This window comes from Oncorhynchus mykiss, chromosome 11 (genome assembly GCF_057628025.1).
Source record: "Oncorhynchus mykiss isolate SJ-2025 chromosome 11, ASM5762802v1, whole genome shotgun sequence".
Taxonomy (NCBI): Eukaryota; Metazoa; Chordata; class Actinopteri; order Salmoniformes; family Salmonidae; genus Oncorhynchus; species Oncorhynchus mykiss.
In genome coordinates this window covers 32,892,854-32,910,722 of record NC_143032.1, presented here as the reverse complement: position 1 = coordinate 32,910,722, position 17,869 = coordinate 32,892,854, and the positions used below count along the sequence as shown (strand labels likewise).

The 17,869-nt window shown below is 39.9% G+C and overlaps 1 protein-coding gene across 2 annotated transcripts in view; it reads left to right on the top strand.

The window, feature by feature from the left end:
• Positions 1 to 11,954, top strand: part of LOC110536595 (coagulation factor XIII A chain-like) — a 29,536-nt gene extending 17,582 nt beyond the window's left edge. For both annotated transcript variants that reach the window (XM_036935310.2, XM_090189877.1), the window contains exons 8-15: positions 667 to 814; positions 1,325 to 1,434; positions 6,267 to 6,355; positions 6,540 to 6,702; positions 7,472 to 7,750; positions 8,186 to 8,346; positions 8,824 to 8,960; positions 9,209 to 11,954. In XM_036935310.2, coding sequence (XP_036791205.2) covers positions 667 to 814; positions 1,325 to 1,434; positions 6,267 to 6,355; positions 6,540 to 6,702; positions 7,472 to 7,750; positions 8,186 to 8,346; positions 8,824 to 8,960; positions 9,209 to 9,350 — 1,229 coding nt within the window. In that variant the 3' untranslated portion in view covers positions 9,351 to 11,954. The remainder of the gene's footprint in view (positions 1 to 666; positions 815 to 1,324; positions 1,435 to 6,266; positions 6,356 to 6,539; positions 6,703 to 7,471; positions 7,751 to 8,185; positions 8,347 to 8,823; positions 8,961 to 9,208) is intronic.
• The last annotated feature ends 5,915 nt before the right edge of the window (positions 11,955 to 17,869 follow it).

The window sequence follows — 17,869 nt, the reverse complement described above, 5'->3', positions numbered from 1 at the left end:
AAACATTTCTTAAACTGAAGGAAACGGAACAAAACGGGGCTAAACATATTACACCCTAGATCAGCTAGATGCTGAGTGTGCAAGGCGGTATTGAATGTGTCACAGTCTGTCACCTTGATTACTTAAAATTCTCCCGACCTGTGCACCTACGTTGAAAACTTTCATTCATAGGCTAGGTTGTAGGAACCTCATGATGGGTACAGGGAACATTTTTGTATCGTGTAGTCAGTCGCCTAAACCTACCGCTGTTACATTGAGCTTGGTGAACAGAATATGAGTGACAGTCATCCAGTATGCTGTAATAAAAATAAGGCCATGCTCATTATGCTAAGCCATAGCTCAATACACAAATCACGGTTTTCTGACTAGTCTGGAGCATAGGCCACTTTCTAGGTATGCATGAGATGTAGAAAATGTGTAATTAAGGTGACTAGTACCATTGACAGAAAAAAATAGGTAGCAGTTTCCTCAGACAAGGCCCACTGCTGTGCAAGTAAAACACACTTCTGAAAGTTGTATCGGTAAATCTACTCTAATCAATTTATTGAATACATTTAATGTATTAGTTAAACATTTATTAATGTTAACGATTGCATGTTAATTAATATATGCTTATTTTTGACATATTGCCTAGTCTCTTTAATGGTGTCCCCTCCCCTGCCCCAGTTCTGCGGTGTCTGGGCATCCCTGCCAGGGTGATCACCAACTTCAACTCTGCCCACGACAACACAGGGAACATAATCACAGATCTTGTCTTCAACTCAGTGGGAAATGTACTTGAACTGAACGAGCGCCTTACCAGAGACTCAATCTGGTAGTTATATTTCTGCTTATCCATTTGTATTGAATGAAAATGAAATCCCAGAATGTAGGTTTCTATAATTATTTCAATGTATGTTCAATGTATGTACTGTAAAAACAGTTTAGTCATAGCATGGTGGGGGGTGGAATGGACTGGATGTCCCTGTTATCTTTAAATCATTGTGCTCCAAGAAGAAAATGATTGTGCAGGATCCCAGATTGTGTATCTGAGTGGTGAAGGATGACAGATTGTGTACCTGAGTGGTGCAGGATGCCAGATAGCATACCTGAGTGGTGCAGGATGCCAGATAATGTTCCTGGTGGGTGCAGGATGCCAGATAGTGCTCCTGATGGGTGAAGGTTTCCAGATAGTGTTCATGATGGGTGCAGGATGCCAGATAGTGTTCCTGATGTGTGAAGGATTCCAGATAGTGTTCATGATGGGTGCAGGATGCCAGATAGTGTTCCTGATGGGTGCACGATGCCAGATAGTGTTATTGAGAGATGTGCATTGTCTCCACAGGAACTACCACTGCTGGAATGAGGCTTACTTGTCCAGACTTGACCTCCCTGCAGGCCAGAACTTTGGTGGCTGGCAGGTGGTGGATTCAACCCCCCAGGAAACCAGTGATGGTAAGAGAGAAATTAGGATAATGGGAGAGACCTAATTTTCACTTCTGTATACACATTTTGTATGCTTAGAATGGGATTCACAATTGCATAATGAAATTAATGAAAACGCAGCCATTTAAGATAGTGTGTTCCATGATAATTTGCACCCTTGATAACCGCTTGGCTAAATAAATACAAATACTGAGCTATATTGTATGCAAAAACATGACATTATTTTATACTAATACAATTGCTCAGCAAAATATATTTTGTTTATTTAAGAAGCAATACAAAACCATCTAAAAAAGAGGGTCAAAATGATTGGCATCCCTGTTTTCAATAGTCTACCACCCTCCCATTGCGAGGATAACGACACTGAGCCTTTTTCTTCAATGTTTTATGAGATTGGAGAACAAACACATTAGGAGTGATATTAGACCACGGTTCCTCGATAAAGAATCTCTCTAGATCCTTGATATCTTTCGTCTGCGCTTATGGACTGCCCTCTTCAATTCAAACAACAGGTTGATTTTGTACTCAATTAACCATTTGTTTGTGGATTTTGATTAGTGCTTGGGGTTATTGTCTTGCTGGAAGATCCACTTGCAGCCAAGTGTCAGCCTCATGGCAGAAGCAACCAGGTTTTTGGATAAAATATCCTGGTTCTTGGTAAAGTCCATGATGTCATTGATCTTAACAAAGGCCCCAGGACCAGTGGAAGCAAAATAGTCCCAAAACATCAAAAATACACCACCTTATTTTACCATAGGTATGAGGTACTTTTATGCATACGCTTCTGTTTTTCAACACCAAGCCCACCACTGGTGAGCGTGGCCAAAGAGCTTCAATTTCATGTCATCTGACCATAGCGCTGTTTCCAATCCATGTGCCAATGCCATTTATTAAACTCTAGGTGATGCTAATGTATGGTCAGATAACACGAAAATAGAGCTAGTTTTTTCTTTTTCTCTAAGCAATTGTATTAGTATAATAGAACATACATATTTTTATACAATATACAGTAGCTCAGTATTTGTATTAGAATCATGTATTCTATACAGTCCTTTTTTGCTCATCTTTATCAAGGGTGCCAACAATTATTGACCTCGCTGTATATTTTTCCACATTTGCATTTTTTTCATCTGAAATGAATGTTCTTGGGCCCTTTCTATGTTTATGGCTGTTTTCATACTTTTAAAACATTTACTTTAGAATGTGTTGCGTTGCAAAACAAGATACCCAACACACTTGTTTCATATATCCAAGAGCCATGTGTTTAGAGAGTTGGGACATTGAGGTTTCTGCATTGCGATGCCTTCACATAACACTACAATATTCTATGGCAGCCATGTTAGCTCTCGAATGAGCAATATGTAATAGTCCCAGTTCTTGTTGTTTGTCTCAAATGATTTTTAATCTTAAAAGATTGAACACATTTTGTACGTCTTCACCACATCTGTGATTATTTCAGCAGATGTTATTATTTCCTAAAGTTATGAAGTATAAGGCTTTAGATTTTGAAAGATTGCACAAAAACAGTGGATAACTGTTTTATCCCCCTGAATACAACAATATACAGTGCCTTGCGAAAGTATTCGGCCCCCTTGAACTTTGCGACCTTTTGCCACATTTCAGGCTTCAAACATAAAGATATAAAACTGTATTTTTTTGTGAAGAATCAACAATAAGTGGGACACAATCATGAAGTGGAACGACATTTATTGGATATTTCAAACTTTTTTAACAAATCAAAAACTGAAAAATTGGGCGTGCAAAATTATTCAGCCCCTTTACTTTCAGTGCAGCAAACTCTCTCCAGAAGTTCAGTGAGGATCTCTGAATGATCCAATGTTGACCTAAATGACTAATGATGATAAATACAATCCACCTGTGTGTAATCAAGTCTCCGTATAAATGCACCAGCACTGTGATAGTCTCAGAGGTCCGTTAAAAGCGCAGAGAGCATCATGAAGAACAAGGAACACACCAGGCAGGTCCGAGATACCGTTGTGAAGAAGTTTAAAGCCGGATTTGGATACAAAAAGATTTCCCAAGCTTTAAACATCCCAAGGAGCACTGTGCAAGCGATAATATTGAAATGGAAGGAGTATCAGACCACTGCAAATCTACCAAGACCTGGCCGTCCCTCTAAACTTTCAGCTCATACAAGGAGAAGACTGATCAGAGATGCAGCCAAGAGGCCCATGATCACTCTGGATGAACTGCAGAGATCTACAGCTGAGGTGGGAGACTCTGTCCATAGGACAACAATCAGTCGTATATTGCACAAATCTGGCCTTTAAGGAAGAGTGGCAAGAAGAAAGCCATTTCTTAAAGATATCCATAAAAAGTGTCGTTTAAAGTTTGCCACAAGCCACCTGGGAGACACACCAAACATGTGGAAGAAGGTGCTCTGGTCAGATGAAACCAAAATTGAACTTTTTGGCAACAATGCAAAACGTTATGTTTGGCGTAAAAGCAACACAGCTGAACACACCATCCCCACTGTCAAACATGGTGGTGGCAGCATCATGGTTTGGGCCTGCTTTTCTTCAGCAGGGACAGGGAAGATGGTTAAAATTGATGGGAAGATGGATGGAGCCAAATACAGGACCATTCTGGAAGAAAACCTGATGGAGTCTGCAAAAGTCCTGAGACTGGGACGGAGATTTGTCTTCCAACAAGACAATGATCCAAAACATAAAGCAAAATCTACAATGGAATGGTTCAAAAATAAACATATCCAGGTGTTAGAATGGCCAAGTCAAAGTCCAGACCTGAATCCAATCGAGAATCTGTGGAAAGAACTGAAAACTGCTGTTCACAAATGCTCTCCATCCAACCTCACTGAGCTCGAGCTGTTTTGCAAGGAGGAATGGGAAAAAAATTCAGTCTCTCGATGTGCAAAACTGATAGAGACATACCCCAAGCGACTTACAGCTGTAATCGCAGCAAAAGGTGGCGCTACAAAGTATTAACTTAAGGGGGCTGAATAATTTTGCACGCCCAATTTTTCAGTTTTTGATTTGTTAAAAAAGTTTGAAACATCCAATAAATGTCGTTCCACCTCATGATTGTGTCCCACTTGTTGCTGATTCTTCACAAAAAAATACAGTTTTATATCTTTATGTTTGAAGCCTGAAATGTGGCAAAAGGTCGCAAAGTTCAAGGGGGCCCAATACTTTCGCAAGGCACTGTAGTTGAAATGATAGTGACGTCTAATATTTTGGGGAAACATGTTGTTTTGTTATTGAGAACACTGGACAAAATAGTAGAGTGCAGGCCTACATAATGGCATTTCTATTCAATAAAGTGTCTGAATGTAGCTGTTAACACAGGCTGTAGACTTGGAAAAAAACTGCAGCAGAAACAAAAAACGGGAAATCAGTTACCAGTCTAATAGTATTGAAATTGACAGCATCGCTAGTCCTTTGCCCATGCTTTGACCAGGGACCCATTCTGGTAGTTTAGGACGAGACAGGCAAAGGTGTAGAGCTGATTGATGCTTCCAGTGATGGTGAGAGGGATGACAGTGTCAAACAGCTTGTGCTCCTTCTCTCTGCAAGTCAGCTGCTACACAGGGACCATCAGCCGAGATGTATTGCGTCTCCCTGAATTCTGCTGCTGGCGTCTGTGCTCTCTTTCAGAGGAAAGCTGGTCTGTAGACCTTACAGGGCACACAGTTGTCCACAAGGAAACCTTTTTCCACCATTATGGCCATCGCTGGTTTCAGCAGAGAAACGATGTCGGACTGCTTCAGGATCTCCTCACTGACAGAGCCTCCATATGGGGCTGAAACAAAGAAATGTGTTAAGAAAGTTGCCCCATGTTGTCACGTTGCAGCTCACAGTCCCCTGGTGGATGTTGAATCTGTGGGCCAGATCCCTCTGCTTCAGACCCAGTGAAAGATGAAAGTCATGAAAAGGAAAAACTTGTCTGTGGGCTGCAGGGATTGTGACTGATGGAGAAAAAAAGGATTAAGATGCATTACTATGCAAAATTATAACTAAAATGATCAGCCCTACAGATTGCAGATAAATATGATAATATGGAATTACAGCATCGCCTCTGCTAGAGACATTTGGGAGTCATCAGTGTCCAAAAAAGGAGTCTCTGTCAAAGGTTTTGGGTCAACCAGCAGGACAATGACCCAAAACACACATCAGAAAGCACCCAGGAATGGTTCTAGAAGAAAAGCTGGACTATTTTGGAGTGGCCAGTGTTGAGTCCAGATCTGAATCCCATCAAAAATCTATGGCAAGAACTGAAAACAGCAGTTGGTGGAAGGCATCCCTAAAATATTGCAGAATTGGAGCAGTTTGCAGCAGTTTTAGGGATCCAATAAAAGGTGCAGCAAGCTCATTGATGTCCACAGGAAGCATTTGTTGGCAGTTATCTGGCCAAAGCCTCTGCATCCAGGTATTAGCTCTTGGGTGATAATAATTTTGTCCATGTCATTTCACCAAATTGTTTTTGAAATTTAAACTCATTTTAGAAGAAATTGGGAATTATTTATAAAAAACTATAAGGGTGCCAATATATTGCGCAGCAATTGTACATGCAATTCTTAAAAGTAATAAAATGGCTCTGAAAAGCATTGATTGCATCTTGAAAATGTACCAATTCCCTGATAATTAATACAATCCGTTTCCAAATGCATTGCTGTGTATTCTCCAAAAATGCTAGCCAATATATTCTAGAAGATGCTAAATAACCAGCTAACAAAATATCAAAACGGTTTGGATGAAATAACAGCACCCTAGGGAAGTCGAAAATAAGCAAACATTTTTGAAACATGAACTATTCTTTCAAAAGTCAGACAGGGTCATGGGTTGTTGATATTGTTTTTGCAGGATATTTCCGCTGTGGACCTTGCTCTGTCAAAGCCATCAAGGAAGGAATGCTTGGCTATCAATTTGATGCCCCGTTTGTGTTTGCTGAGGTAAAACAATACTCTTCTTTATGCTTGACCAGTAACACTCTGTTGAATGTTCAGCCATAATGACTTCATCATCACTCTATGCCATGAAGAAGCATAGCACAGTTATGCTTTATAACTTGCAATGCATCTTATTTAATTAAAATCAATCCTCATATTCACATTGATCTCTTTCTTTTAACCTCAGGTGAATAGCGACGTTTACAAATACAAGCTAAACTCACAAACTGGGAAAACTGAGTTACTAAGCGTAGACACAACTTATGTCGGCATGAAAATCCTGACAAAGTCCATTGGTGGAAACAATTATGCGCCAATGGACATTACAGGGACGTACAAATACCCAGAAGGTATGTGGCACCTGGACAATGGAGTAGGCTGGCAAAGGTGCAACTGCACATTTTAAAGGTTGCTATTGGCAGTTTGCAAAATGTCTCATGGAACTAATGCAACAAGAATGAAGAATAGAAATGACTTTGCTATTACTGCTTTTCAAAATACTTAGCAAAATTATTATTTTTTATTTTATTTTTATAAACGCAACATGCAACAATTTCAATGATTTTACTGAGTTAAAGTTCATGTAATGAAATCAGTCAATTTAAATAAATGTATTAGGCCTTAATCTATGGATTTCAAATGACTGGGCAGGAGTGCAACCATGGGGAGCCAAGCCCAGCCAATCAGAATGAGTTTTTCCCCACAAAAGGGCTTTATTACAGACATAAATACTCCTCAGTTTCATCTGCTGTCAGGGTGGCTGGTCTCAGAAGAAGCCAGATGTGGAGGTTCTGGGCTGTACAGTATATACAGTATATTCCTATAGGTGAAATAAAATTGCCAATGAGTTTCATATCAGTCCCATGGTTGTTATTTTAAGGAGTGGGGCAGTCCCACTCCACTCAGATTTTTTTGTCTGTTGTATTTGAGAGAGAGATAGAAAATATTGAAGATAATTGCTAAAATAGCAGTGGGCCGGATTCAAACCCTTGCTGCAGTGATATCTATGTGTACCGAAGAGAGCGGTTTAGATCAGTAGACCACCCTAGGCCACCAGTCCCATGTTAACTCTATTCCCCTCCAACTCCCCCCCCCCCCCCCCCCCCCCCCCACACACAGGCAGTAGTAAAGATGAGGAGACCATGAGGAATGCCGAGAGAACCTACAAGACGCATTTGCAATATGACGATGAGCAGGGCGTGGCGATGACGCTGGAGATCCCGCAGGAGCGTGTGAAGATTGGCCAGAACTTCCAGATGGCTGTGGTCTTCAGGAACCTGAGTGAAGACACACGCACCATCCATGGCTTCCTGGTCGGCTCCACGATCTACTACACCAACATCCAAAGGGCTCAGTTCAAGCAGGAGACCTTTGACGTCACTCTGAAACCCATGGAGAGTGAGTAGAAACCAGGTTGATCCTTTACATACGTACTGTACTGTAGGTCTTTTTGGGCTTGTCTCCATGTATCACAACTTTGTATGATAGTCCTGCAAAGCTTTCAGACCCCTCTGAAATAAAATACTCAACAGTTTATAGAAAATGCTTTGCAGTCCTTTTACAGCTTTATGGCAACGTCCTATTTCAGCAGGTGTGTGTATGTATTGTATTGTAAGAGACCGTGAGGTAACGATGGGATGCTCTCTAGTACTTACCTCAAAAGACTTTACAGGTAACAACCTGGTACCAAATGGTAATGAATGGTGAATCGCAAATAATCCAAATATGAATTATCAGGTAATAATTATAAAAGTTATGTTCTGCCAAACATATGCTCCTGTTGTTGATTGAATTTGTTTCGTTGTCAAAACTCTGTCTCCCTAAAACCAACAGCGTCGAGGATACAGGTGGGCGTGCTGGCCCAGAATTACATGCCCAAGCTGGGTTGCCAATCCAGCCTCCGCTTTGTGGTGACGGCCAAGAGCTTGGAGAACAACCAGGACTTGATGGCCATACAGATAGTGAACCTGAAAGGCCCCGAGTTGGCCTTTGCGGTGGGTCTGGAAGTTTCATTAGTCCTCTTTATTAGGATGTATTTCCTTCCTCCCTTAAAGGGATCGTTCACCCAAATAAAAAATGTCATCATCTTCTTTACCGTGTCAGCAGTAATTTGGTGACAGTGGCTAGGTACACAAAATCAAATCATGGATTGCTCGCTTACGTTGTCCATAGACTGCTGACATGGTAAGGAAAACTGTCATTTTGTAATTTGAGTGAACTATCCTTTAAAGTGTTCCGTAAAAGTATATATGACATTTATTTCGTTTTTCCCCAAGAGCTAATGTTGTAGTGTACCCAATTAAAAACCTATTTGTGCTGCTGGAGTGCTGCATCTCTCCTCGCCTTTGTTAAAGCAGCCATTCTGAAAAACATCCATGCTCCCAACGCAGGGGAGTTGATAATCCCTAGATTATTATAATGTCTTAAATCACCATAGATTTTTCGTGAATGGACCATCTCTATTTGAACAGATGAGTGGACCAGCGAAGGTGAACCAGGAGGTATTTGTCAAGGTGGAGTTCACCAACCCGTTCCCATTCAGCCTGCATGACGTGAAGATGGCCATGCAAGGGCCTAATTTCATCTCATACCGGGAAAAGTTGTACAGGTAAGAGGATTTACAACTCCAAGTCCTCACATCATGAGGATGTTCACACTTACATTAGTCTCACATTCACAAAAACAGATGTAGTCTGTTTAGTACGTCAATCTGTGTGTGTGTGTGTGTGTGTGTGTGTGTGTGTGTGTGTGTATGTGTGTGTGTGTGTGTGTGTGTGTGTGTGTGTGTGTGTGTGTGTGTGTGTGTGTGTGTGTGTGTGTGTGTGTGTGTGTGTGTGTGTGTGTGTGTTTGTGTAGTGAGATCGCTACCGGCACCTCCATCACCTGGATGGAGTCCTCTGTCCCTACGAGGTCTGGGAATACAATGATCTATGCTGTCCTGGACTGCTCGGTCCTTGGAAATGTGCAAGGCAATTGGGCCATCGGCATCCAGGCCTGATAATCGCACAGGAAGCCCTTCCCACCTGCTAATCGCCTGCCATCGACCGGAGAACCATGGACGAATAGAGGCTCTTGTATAGATCTGAAAGGATTTGATTACTGGATAAGCAATTCCATCTAGCCTATGAGAAGGTGAGGGCGAGCAAATAACATACCCCTTACGGAAAAAACACATGATTCACAGGTGAAATTTCCTCCTGGGAAATCATGTGCAACCATGTTTTTTTTGGAACACTGAAGTTTACATGTGGATTTTACATGTGATCACATAACCTTTCACGTGAATATTTTTCAAATGAGATTCCACAGATGATGCCCTGCAAACAAAATTGAGTCGTTAGGATACACACAAACAGTTATTTTAGTGTTTTCAATGTACATTTTTGACATACATAATTACATTGTGTATGTTTATTTATACAGTAATTATTATTCAACACGTCCTCAGCTGGGTTTTGAACTCACAAACTCTTGGTTCAGAGCATCCCGACCTTCCTGCTACACCATCACGTCGGTGTCAATTACAGATTGAACCTGTATTCGTACACTTTGGGTTTAAGTAAAGTAAATATCAGCTTTGTTAAAAATACACTATTATAAAAAACGATTATAGTTATCATAGTGATTCAGGAGTAACATTAAAACAGAATAATATCCCCCACAAACAGTAGACAACTATTCAGAAAACTATACTTATTCTGAAATAACTATGAAATCTATGGTGAGAGAATAATAAGATTAACTAAAATAGAAGTGCAGATGGCACTATTTTGCTAAGTGCAGACATGTATTATAGATAATGAATGTGTATAGGAATGCTATAGACTTTGATGGGCAGCAGAAAGATCAGCGTAACCCAGAAGTTGTCAATTCTAATCCCAGGTGGGGTCATATTGAAAAGTCACTACTAAGTGATCACTACTAAGTGATAATCATGTTGTCACTGATGAAATATTTTGTACACTATTTTAGCTGAATAGTGTACCATTTACTTTAAAACCCACATATCATTTGATCCCCTTACACAAAAATACATGCAAAATCACATTTTCACATGTGAAGTACCTGAAATTTTCACATAAAAAAAAGAGACTTGAGGTCAGTTCTTCACATATGAAACCACATGTTCCCATGTATTCAAATTAGAGTTAACTCCACCTTTTCACATATGAGGAGAATAACATGTTTTCACCTCACGTGGAATTTGTTTTTCACGTGTGAAAACGTTCACATAGGAACATCTAACTCTCAAATGTGTAGTTTCATGGTATCGTACGTAGATATTTTGCATCCTCATGTTGTCACATTTATTTCACGAGATCATGTTTTCGCATGTGTAGTTTCATGTTATCAGATGTTGCTTTTACATGTTGTCACAGATGTTATCACATGTGAAATGTATGTGATTTTTCTGTAAGGGATTGCTTACACCGATAAGATTTTTTACAGAAAGGGCTAGGGGCTAGGAGTTGATTTGGAATTGGGCAGAAGAGGGAGGGCCAAGTCGCAATAAGCGCATCAGTTTATCTTATTATTTCCTCTGCATTGCCAAATATCAATCAAATCAATGTATTTTCAGGCATCGGTGACACTTAAAGTTGAAGGGCACCTACATAAGGACTTCATCACACATTCATTAGCCATATATTCCACATGCATAATCAGTAGAACTGCAAGCTGACTTTATTTAACTAGGCAAGTTAGTTAAGAACAGATTCTTATTTACAATGACGTTCTACCCTGGCCAAACCCGGACGATGCTGGACCAATTGTGCGCCGTCCTATGGGACTCCCAATCACGGGCAGATGTGATACAGTCTGGATACGAACCAGAGACTGTAGTGACGCCTCTTGCACCGAGATGCAGTGCCTTAGACCGCTGTGACTTCTTTGATGTGTCACAATATCATCACTTGCATGTCGACTCTAAACATCCTGTGTAAACTTGCAGTTGTTGACATGGTTTTTTCATAAAAGTTAACCCTTCACAAGTGTTTCCAAAGACTCTCGGACGAAAAACGTTCAAAAGTTATGATCCATATGAATATGATGGATAGAGTTTTTTTATGTGTTCTAATTAGATTACAGTTATATATCAGGGATTTAATTTGGTTTCGAATCAGCCGACTCAGATTCGGTTTCTGTTATTTTCGATCTGACAAACCTTTGCTGACTGTGAATTTCTCACACAATCATGACCTTCAATCTAATCAACGGTCCAGTGTTATCTGCAGTAGATTTTAATCAAGCACAAAAGGTGCTGCATTTAAAGAAGCTATGCGTATTTGGGAAACAAAGTGAAAAATGTTTATTTTAGACTGGGATTTTTGTTGCCAAAACGTTGCACATCACCCACCTATTATCCTTAATATAAATAATGAAATTGTATAACGTAAAAAAAGAAAAAGATCACAATGTAAAGCAGGATGTGGGAACCATTCCTCAGTTATTTTGTTTGATAGTTTTATGTATAACCAGTTTAATTGGAAAACCAGCATTTTTGGCTTTGCATCAAACTAAACATTTTAATTCACAGCCATTTACTGTTTTTAACATTTCAGCTGTGCACTGCTTTTGATTAACAATAAAATCATTTTCAAAATCAATACTGTTGTCACATCGGTACATTCTTTTGTATAATTTGGTATTTTTAAACATTTCCGGGTGGAGTGGGATAAAGTTAACAGGCCACACTTAACTGCCAATATCATTGTTATGTTCACTGGTCCCATTTCATGAATAAAATCTAACACACCTTACAAACCTTCCAACCTTTTTATGACCAAAAATAAAGGACTTGCACAAAGTGCTAGAAAACATGCAGACCGTCAACTCGACACAGGTTCCATATTAACCACTGTAAATGAATTTGAGGAAGCGCAAGAAATTTATAATTTCATTAAAATAAGTGCAATAATAGCTAACTTTCACTTCAGTCTTAAATCAGTAACATTATAGCAGGCTGGGATGACATCCTATTAGACAGTGTTCATCAGTCTCTGATGTTCCAGGAACAGGTTTTATATCGATGGTTCCAGGTGATACCTTTATTTTACCAGGGAAGACATATTGAGACCTAGAACTCTATTTCAAATGTGCTCTGCAAACCACAACACAATTGACACATTATACACAAAGTATAAATACAGTGCATTCTGAAAGTATTCAGACCCCTTCACTTTTTAGACATTTTGTTACGTTACAGCCTTATTCTAAAAAGGATTAAAGACATTTTCTCCTCATCAATCTACACACAATACCCCATAATGACAAAGTGAAAACAGGTTTTTATACATTTTGGGAAATGTATAAAAATAAATATACAGGAATACCTTATTTACATAAGTATTCAGACCTTTTGCTATGAGAATCGAAATTGAGCTCAGATGCATCCTGTTTTCATTGGTCATCCTTGAGATGCTTCTACAACTTGAACGGAGTCCACCTGTGGTAAATTCATTTTATTGGACATGACTTGGAAAGTGTTATGAGAATTATGTTCTCAATGTTCCTAAACTGAACCTCAATTAACTTCTCTGGGGTAGGAGGCAGCATAGAAACCTAACTATTGTATTTTTTCACAACTGCCACCAGTTTGACCCCCAAATATTTACAACAAAGACATATTGACATAGTAAAATAAAAAAAAGTGTGTGTAAAATAAACAAAGGGTATTTTATTCTTATTAGTCCTCTTCTGGCTGTGCCGGGTGGGGATTATAACAGAACATGGCCAAGATGTTCAAATGTTCATAAATGACCAGCATGGTCAAATAATAATAATCACAGTAGTTGTCGAGGGTGCAGCAAGTCAGCACCTCAGGATTAAATGTCAGTTGGCTTTTCATAGCCGATCATTAAAAGTATCTCTACCACTCCTGCTGTCTCTAGATGAAAAGCATGCCCAAATTAAACCTCCTGCTACTCGGCCCAGAAGATATAACATGCATATAACTGGTAGATTTGAAAACCTGAGAAGCATTCAGGAAGTAGTTTTTTGGAGAAGGTCTGTATGGAGGAGTGGGCCAAAATCCCTGCTGCAGTGTGTGCAACCCTGGTCAAGAACTACAGGAAACATATGATCTCTGTAATTGCAAACAAAGGTTTCTGTCCCAAATATTAAGTTCTGCTTTTCTGATGTATCAAATACTTATGTCATGCAATAAAATACAAATTACTTAAAAATCATACAATGTTATTTTCTGGATTTTTGTTTTAGATTCCATCTCTCACAGTTGAAGTGTACCTATGATAAAAAATTACAGTCCTCTACATGCTTTGTAAGTGGGAAAACCTGCAAAATCGGCAGTGTATCAAATACTTGTTCTCCCCACTGTATGTACATTTGATATTCATCAATGAATGTTCTAGGCCTATATCAAATTATAACTCTTCCTGTTAGGATTTTTATTACAATCCTCATAAAAAAATCAGTCTAAACATAAAAAATTGTCTTATCCAACATAGGCTCCTCGTAGTTAAAAGAAACGGAGCAATCTCCTAGGCCTGGAGGCCTGTATTCGTCATCCCACTGGCCGGAGCTCGGAATCGGTCCATATCTCATCATCTCATTCGTCATTGATCTTTCCAGAGTCCTGGTGATCAAACCTCTCACACATGGGACCAAAGAACATCCACACAGAACCAAAACACTCATACGGGTGAAAGTTGCCCACAACACAGGGATTATGACATTTTTCCATTTCCCAAACAATTTGTTAGAGAATTATCCACCCCAGAGTTCTCTGCTAACTCATGAGCTAATGTGGTTAACCTTTTTGGGAGAGGGGGCTGCATTTTCACTTTTGAATGAATAGCGTGCCCAGAGTGAACTGCCTCCTACTCTGTCCCAGATGCTAATATATACATATTATTATTAGTATTGAATAGAAAACACTCTGAAGTTTCTAAAACTGTTTGAATGATGTCTGTGAGTATAACAGAACTCATATGGCAGGCAAAAACCTGAGAAATATCCAACCAGGAAGTGGGACATCTGAGGTTTGTAGTTTTTCAAAGCTTGGCCTACCGAATACACATTGAGATATGGATGAGGTTGCACTTCCTAGGGCTTCCACTAGATGTCAACCGCCTTTAGAAACTGGTTTGAGGATTCTACTATAAAGGAGGGGCTCATGAGACCTCTTTGAGTCAGTGGTCTGGCAGAGAGCCTCGGTCTCAAGACGCGCGCTCTCGACAGAGTTACCTCTCGTTCCAATGATTTTCTGAAGACAAAGGAATTATCCTGTTGAAACATTATTGATGTTTTATGTTAAAAATATCCTAACGATTGATTCCATACATCGTTTGACATGTTTCTAAAGGACTGTAACAGAACTTTTCAAGTTTTTGTCTGGACGAAATGCTCGCGTCTCATGAAGATGGATTACTGGGCTGAACACGCTAACAACAAGTGGCTATTTGGACATAAATGATGGAACTTTATGGAACAAATCAGTCATTTATTGTCGAACTGGGATTCCTGGGAGTGCCTTCTGATGAAGATCATCAAAGGTAAATTAGTATTTATGGTGTTATTTCTAACTTGATTCCAAAATGGTGAAAATTCCTCTGGCTGATTTGGGCTCTGAGCGCCGTTCTCAGATTATGCTTTTTCTGTAAGATTATGATTTTTCTGTAATTTTTTTTTGAAATCTGACACAGCGGTTGCATTAACTTCTTGACGCTACCCATTCCTGTAGCGGGATAATTTTCATCTGCAACCGCTGAATAGCATAGCGCAACAGTCAAATAATATTACTAGAAAATATTCCTATTCATGAAATCACAAGTGCAATATTTTGAAACACAGTTTAGCCTTTTGTTAATCACCCTGTCGTCTCAGATTTAGAAATTATGCTTTACAGCGAAAGCAATCCAAGCGTTTGTGTAAGTTTATCGATAGCCTAGCAAAGCATTATGTACACTTAGCATCAGAAACTTGGTCACGAAAATCAGAAAAGCAATCAAACTAACTGTTTACCTTTGATGATCTTCGGATGTTTTCACTCACGAGACTCCCAGTTACAGAGCAAATTTTCCTTTTGTTCCATAAAGATTATTTTTATACCCAAAATACCGACGTTTGTTTGTCGCGTTATGTTCAGAAATCCACAGGAAAGAGCGGTCACGACAACGCAGACGGAAATTCCAAATAGTCTTCATAATGTCCACAGAAACATGACAAACGGTTTTTATAATCATTCCTCAGGTAGTTTTTAAAATATATATTTGATAATATATCAACCGAGTGTGTAGCTTTTTCCATTACAGCGGAAGGAACAATGGCCGGTTTACTCAATTGCGCACCAACTCACTCTGAGAGCCCCCACCTCTCCACTCACGCAATGTGATCCTTCACGCTCACTTTTCAAAATAAAAGCCTGAAAATATGTCTAAAAACTGTTGACACCTTAGGGAACCCACAGAAAAAGGAATCTGGTTGATATCCCTTTAAATGGAGGACAGGCCTGCATAGGAACACAGACAATATTTTTACAGTTGTGGAAACTGTTTTCTATCCTAATCTGTCAATTATATGCATATTCTAGCATCTGGTCATGAGAAGGCCGTTTACTTTGGGAACGTTTTTTTTCCAAACATAAAAATAGTGCCCCCTAGCTTCAAGAGGTTATTAAGGAGAAGTCTATCTTTAATTCTGTGAATAACATTTGTATATTTTATCAATGTATTTCTGCAAAATCACAGGATGTTTTGGAATCAAAACAGCCGCCAATGTAAACTGCGATTTTTGGATATAAATATGCACATTATCGAACAAAACATAAATGTATTGTGTAACATGATGTCCTATGAGTGTCATCTGATGAAGATCCTCAAAGGTTAGTGATTAATTTGATCTATATTTCTGCTTTTTGTGACTCCTATCTTTGGCTAGAAAAATGGCTGTGTTTTTTCGACTTGGCTATGATCTAACAAAATCATAAGTTGTGCTTTAGTGGTAAAGCATTTTTGAAATCGGACACGATGGGTAGATTAACAAGATGTTTATCTTTCATTTGCTGTTTTGGACTTGTTAATGTGTGAAAGTTTCCCAAAAATATTTTTGAATTTCGCGCGCTGCCTTTTCAGCAGAATGTTTCAGCGGAATGTTGCTAGCGGAACCCCTGCGCTAGAAAGGTTAAACCAGCCAGGGCCTGGCTCACTGATCCGCCTGGAGCTATGTTATCGGGGATGAAAGTACAACATTCCGCTCCAAATATCACACACACACCCCCCTTCTCAGCCAGTAGCATATCCAATGCTATTCTATTCTGCCATACCATCCAGCTAGTAGCAGCTGTCTGCTAACCCTTTTATCGCCTCTCTAGTATAGTTGATGAAACGCTGTTGGTTATAGTAGGTATAATTGATCCAATCTACATTTTTATTGAGAGTTAACCACCAGAAAATGCTTGATTCTAATCCAGCCCATATCTGATTCCTAGCTTTGAACTCATCAGGCTTGGAACCCCAATGCTATCGATGTAAACTCTATTGTCAAAGGACAGGTTAGGCCACAGCTTCATACCTCCACACAACCACCAAACCTCCGCTCTAGGCCTTGTTATCTTGCTAAAGTCCTCGGAACTCAACCACCCAGTCAGGTCCCTCATTGTCTCGTCTGTGGTAACATTCTCTGTCCGGTTGCATGTCTTAACTACATTCCGTCCGTATGTGGTGTATCGAGCCATACAATAATAATTTCCTCCTGTAACTGTGAAAGGGGGAAGTCTGGATGTAATGGGCACATGGGGATACAGATAATGCAGATCAATGCAACTGTCATTGTCTGGCTTCCCTGCCTTCATGAACAGCTTTACCATACAGGCCATTCCCCTGGGTGAATCAATTCCATCAAGTGGAAAGGGGATGGCTGTCAACTGAGGTTTGGCTGTGGCACAGGCATGACATTCTTCTTTATCTACTGATCTGGCTGTATACAGAATCCATTCCAACCATTGGTTGGAATCCCCATAACCAGTTTCCACCTCAATCACTTCCTTAAGATCTTTCGTCTGAACTATCCGCACCGGTCCTTGGCTCTGGACGACTCCACGGGTAATGTCCGTTTTGTCCGGGGTACTGCTGGTATTCTGGCTGGCTGTAGACCTATCACCAGATCTAACCTCTGCTACCCAAAATGGTACCGTAGTCTCGACCGAAACCTGGTCAAAACCAACATACCATAACCTGAGATCCTCTTTCTTTACGTTTTTAATGGTCATTCGTACCTTTATGCAATACTTCCCTTGCTCCGGATTACAGTCAAAAACCCTCACCTTCACTATACTCCATTTTCTTCCATGCTGGGTTTGTGGATTTATATAGCCCTCTCTCTCGGTGTGAGCTATGACCTGTTTCCATGAACTACATGGGGACCTGCACAGATATCTTTCATAATGGCTCATAGTCCTAGACTGCCAAGGGGTTAGAGACCCCATTTGATCTACATAGAACTCAACTGAGACATCCTTCCCTAGCTCTACTCTCACTTCCTGTTTATCCAGATTAAGTG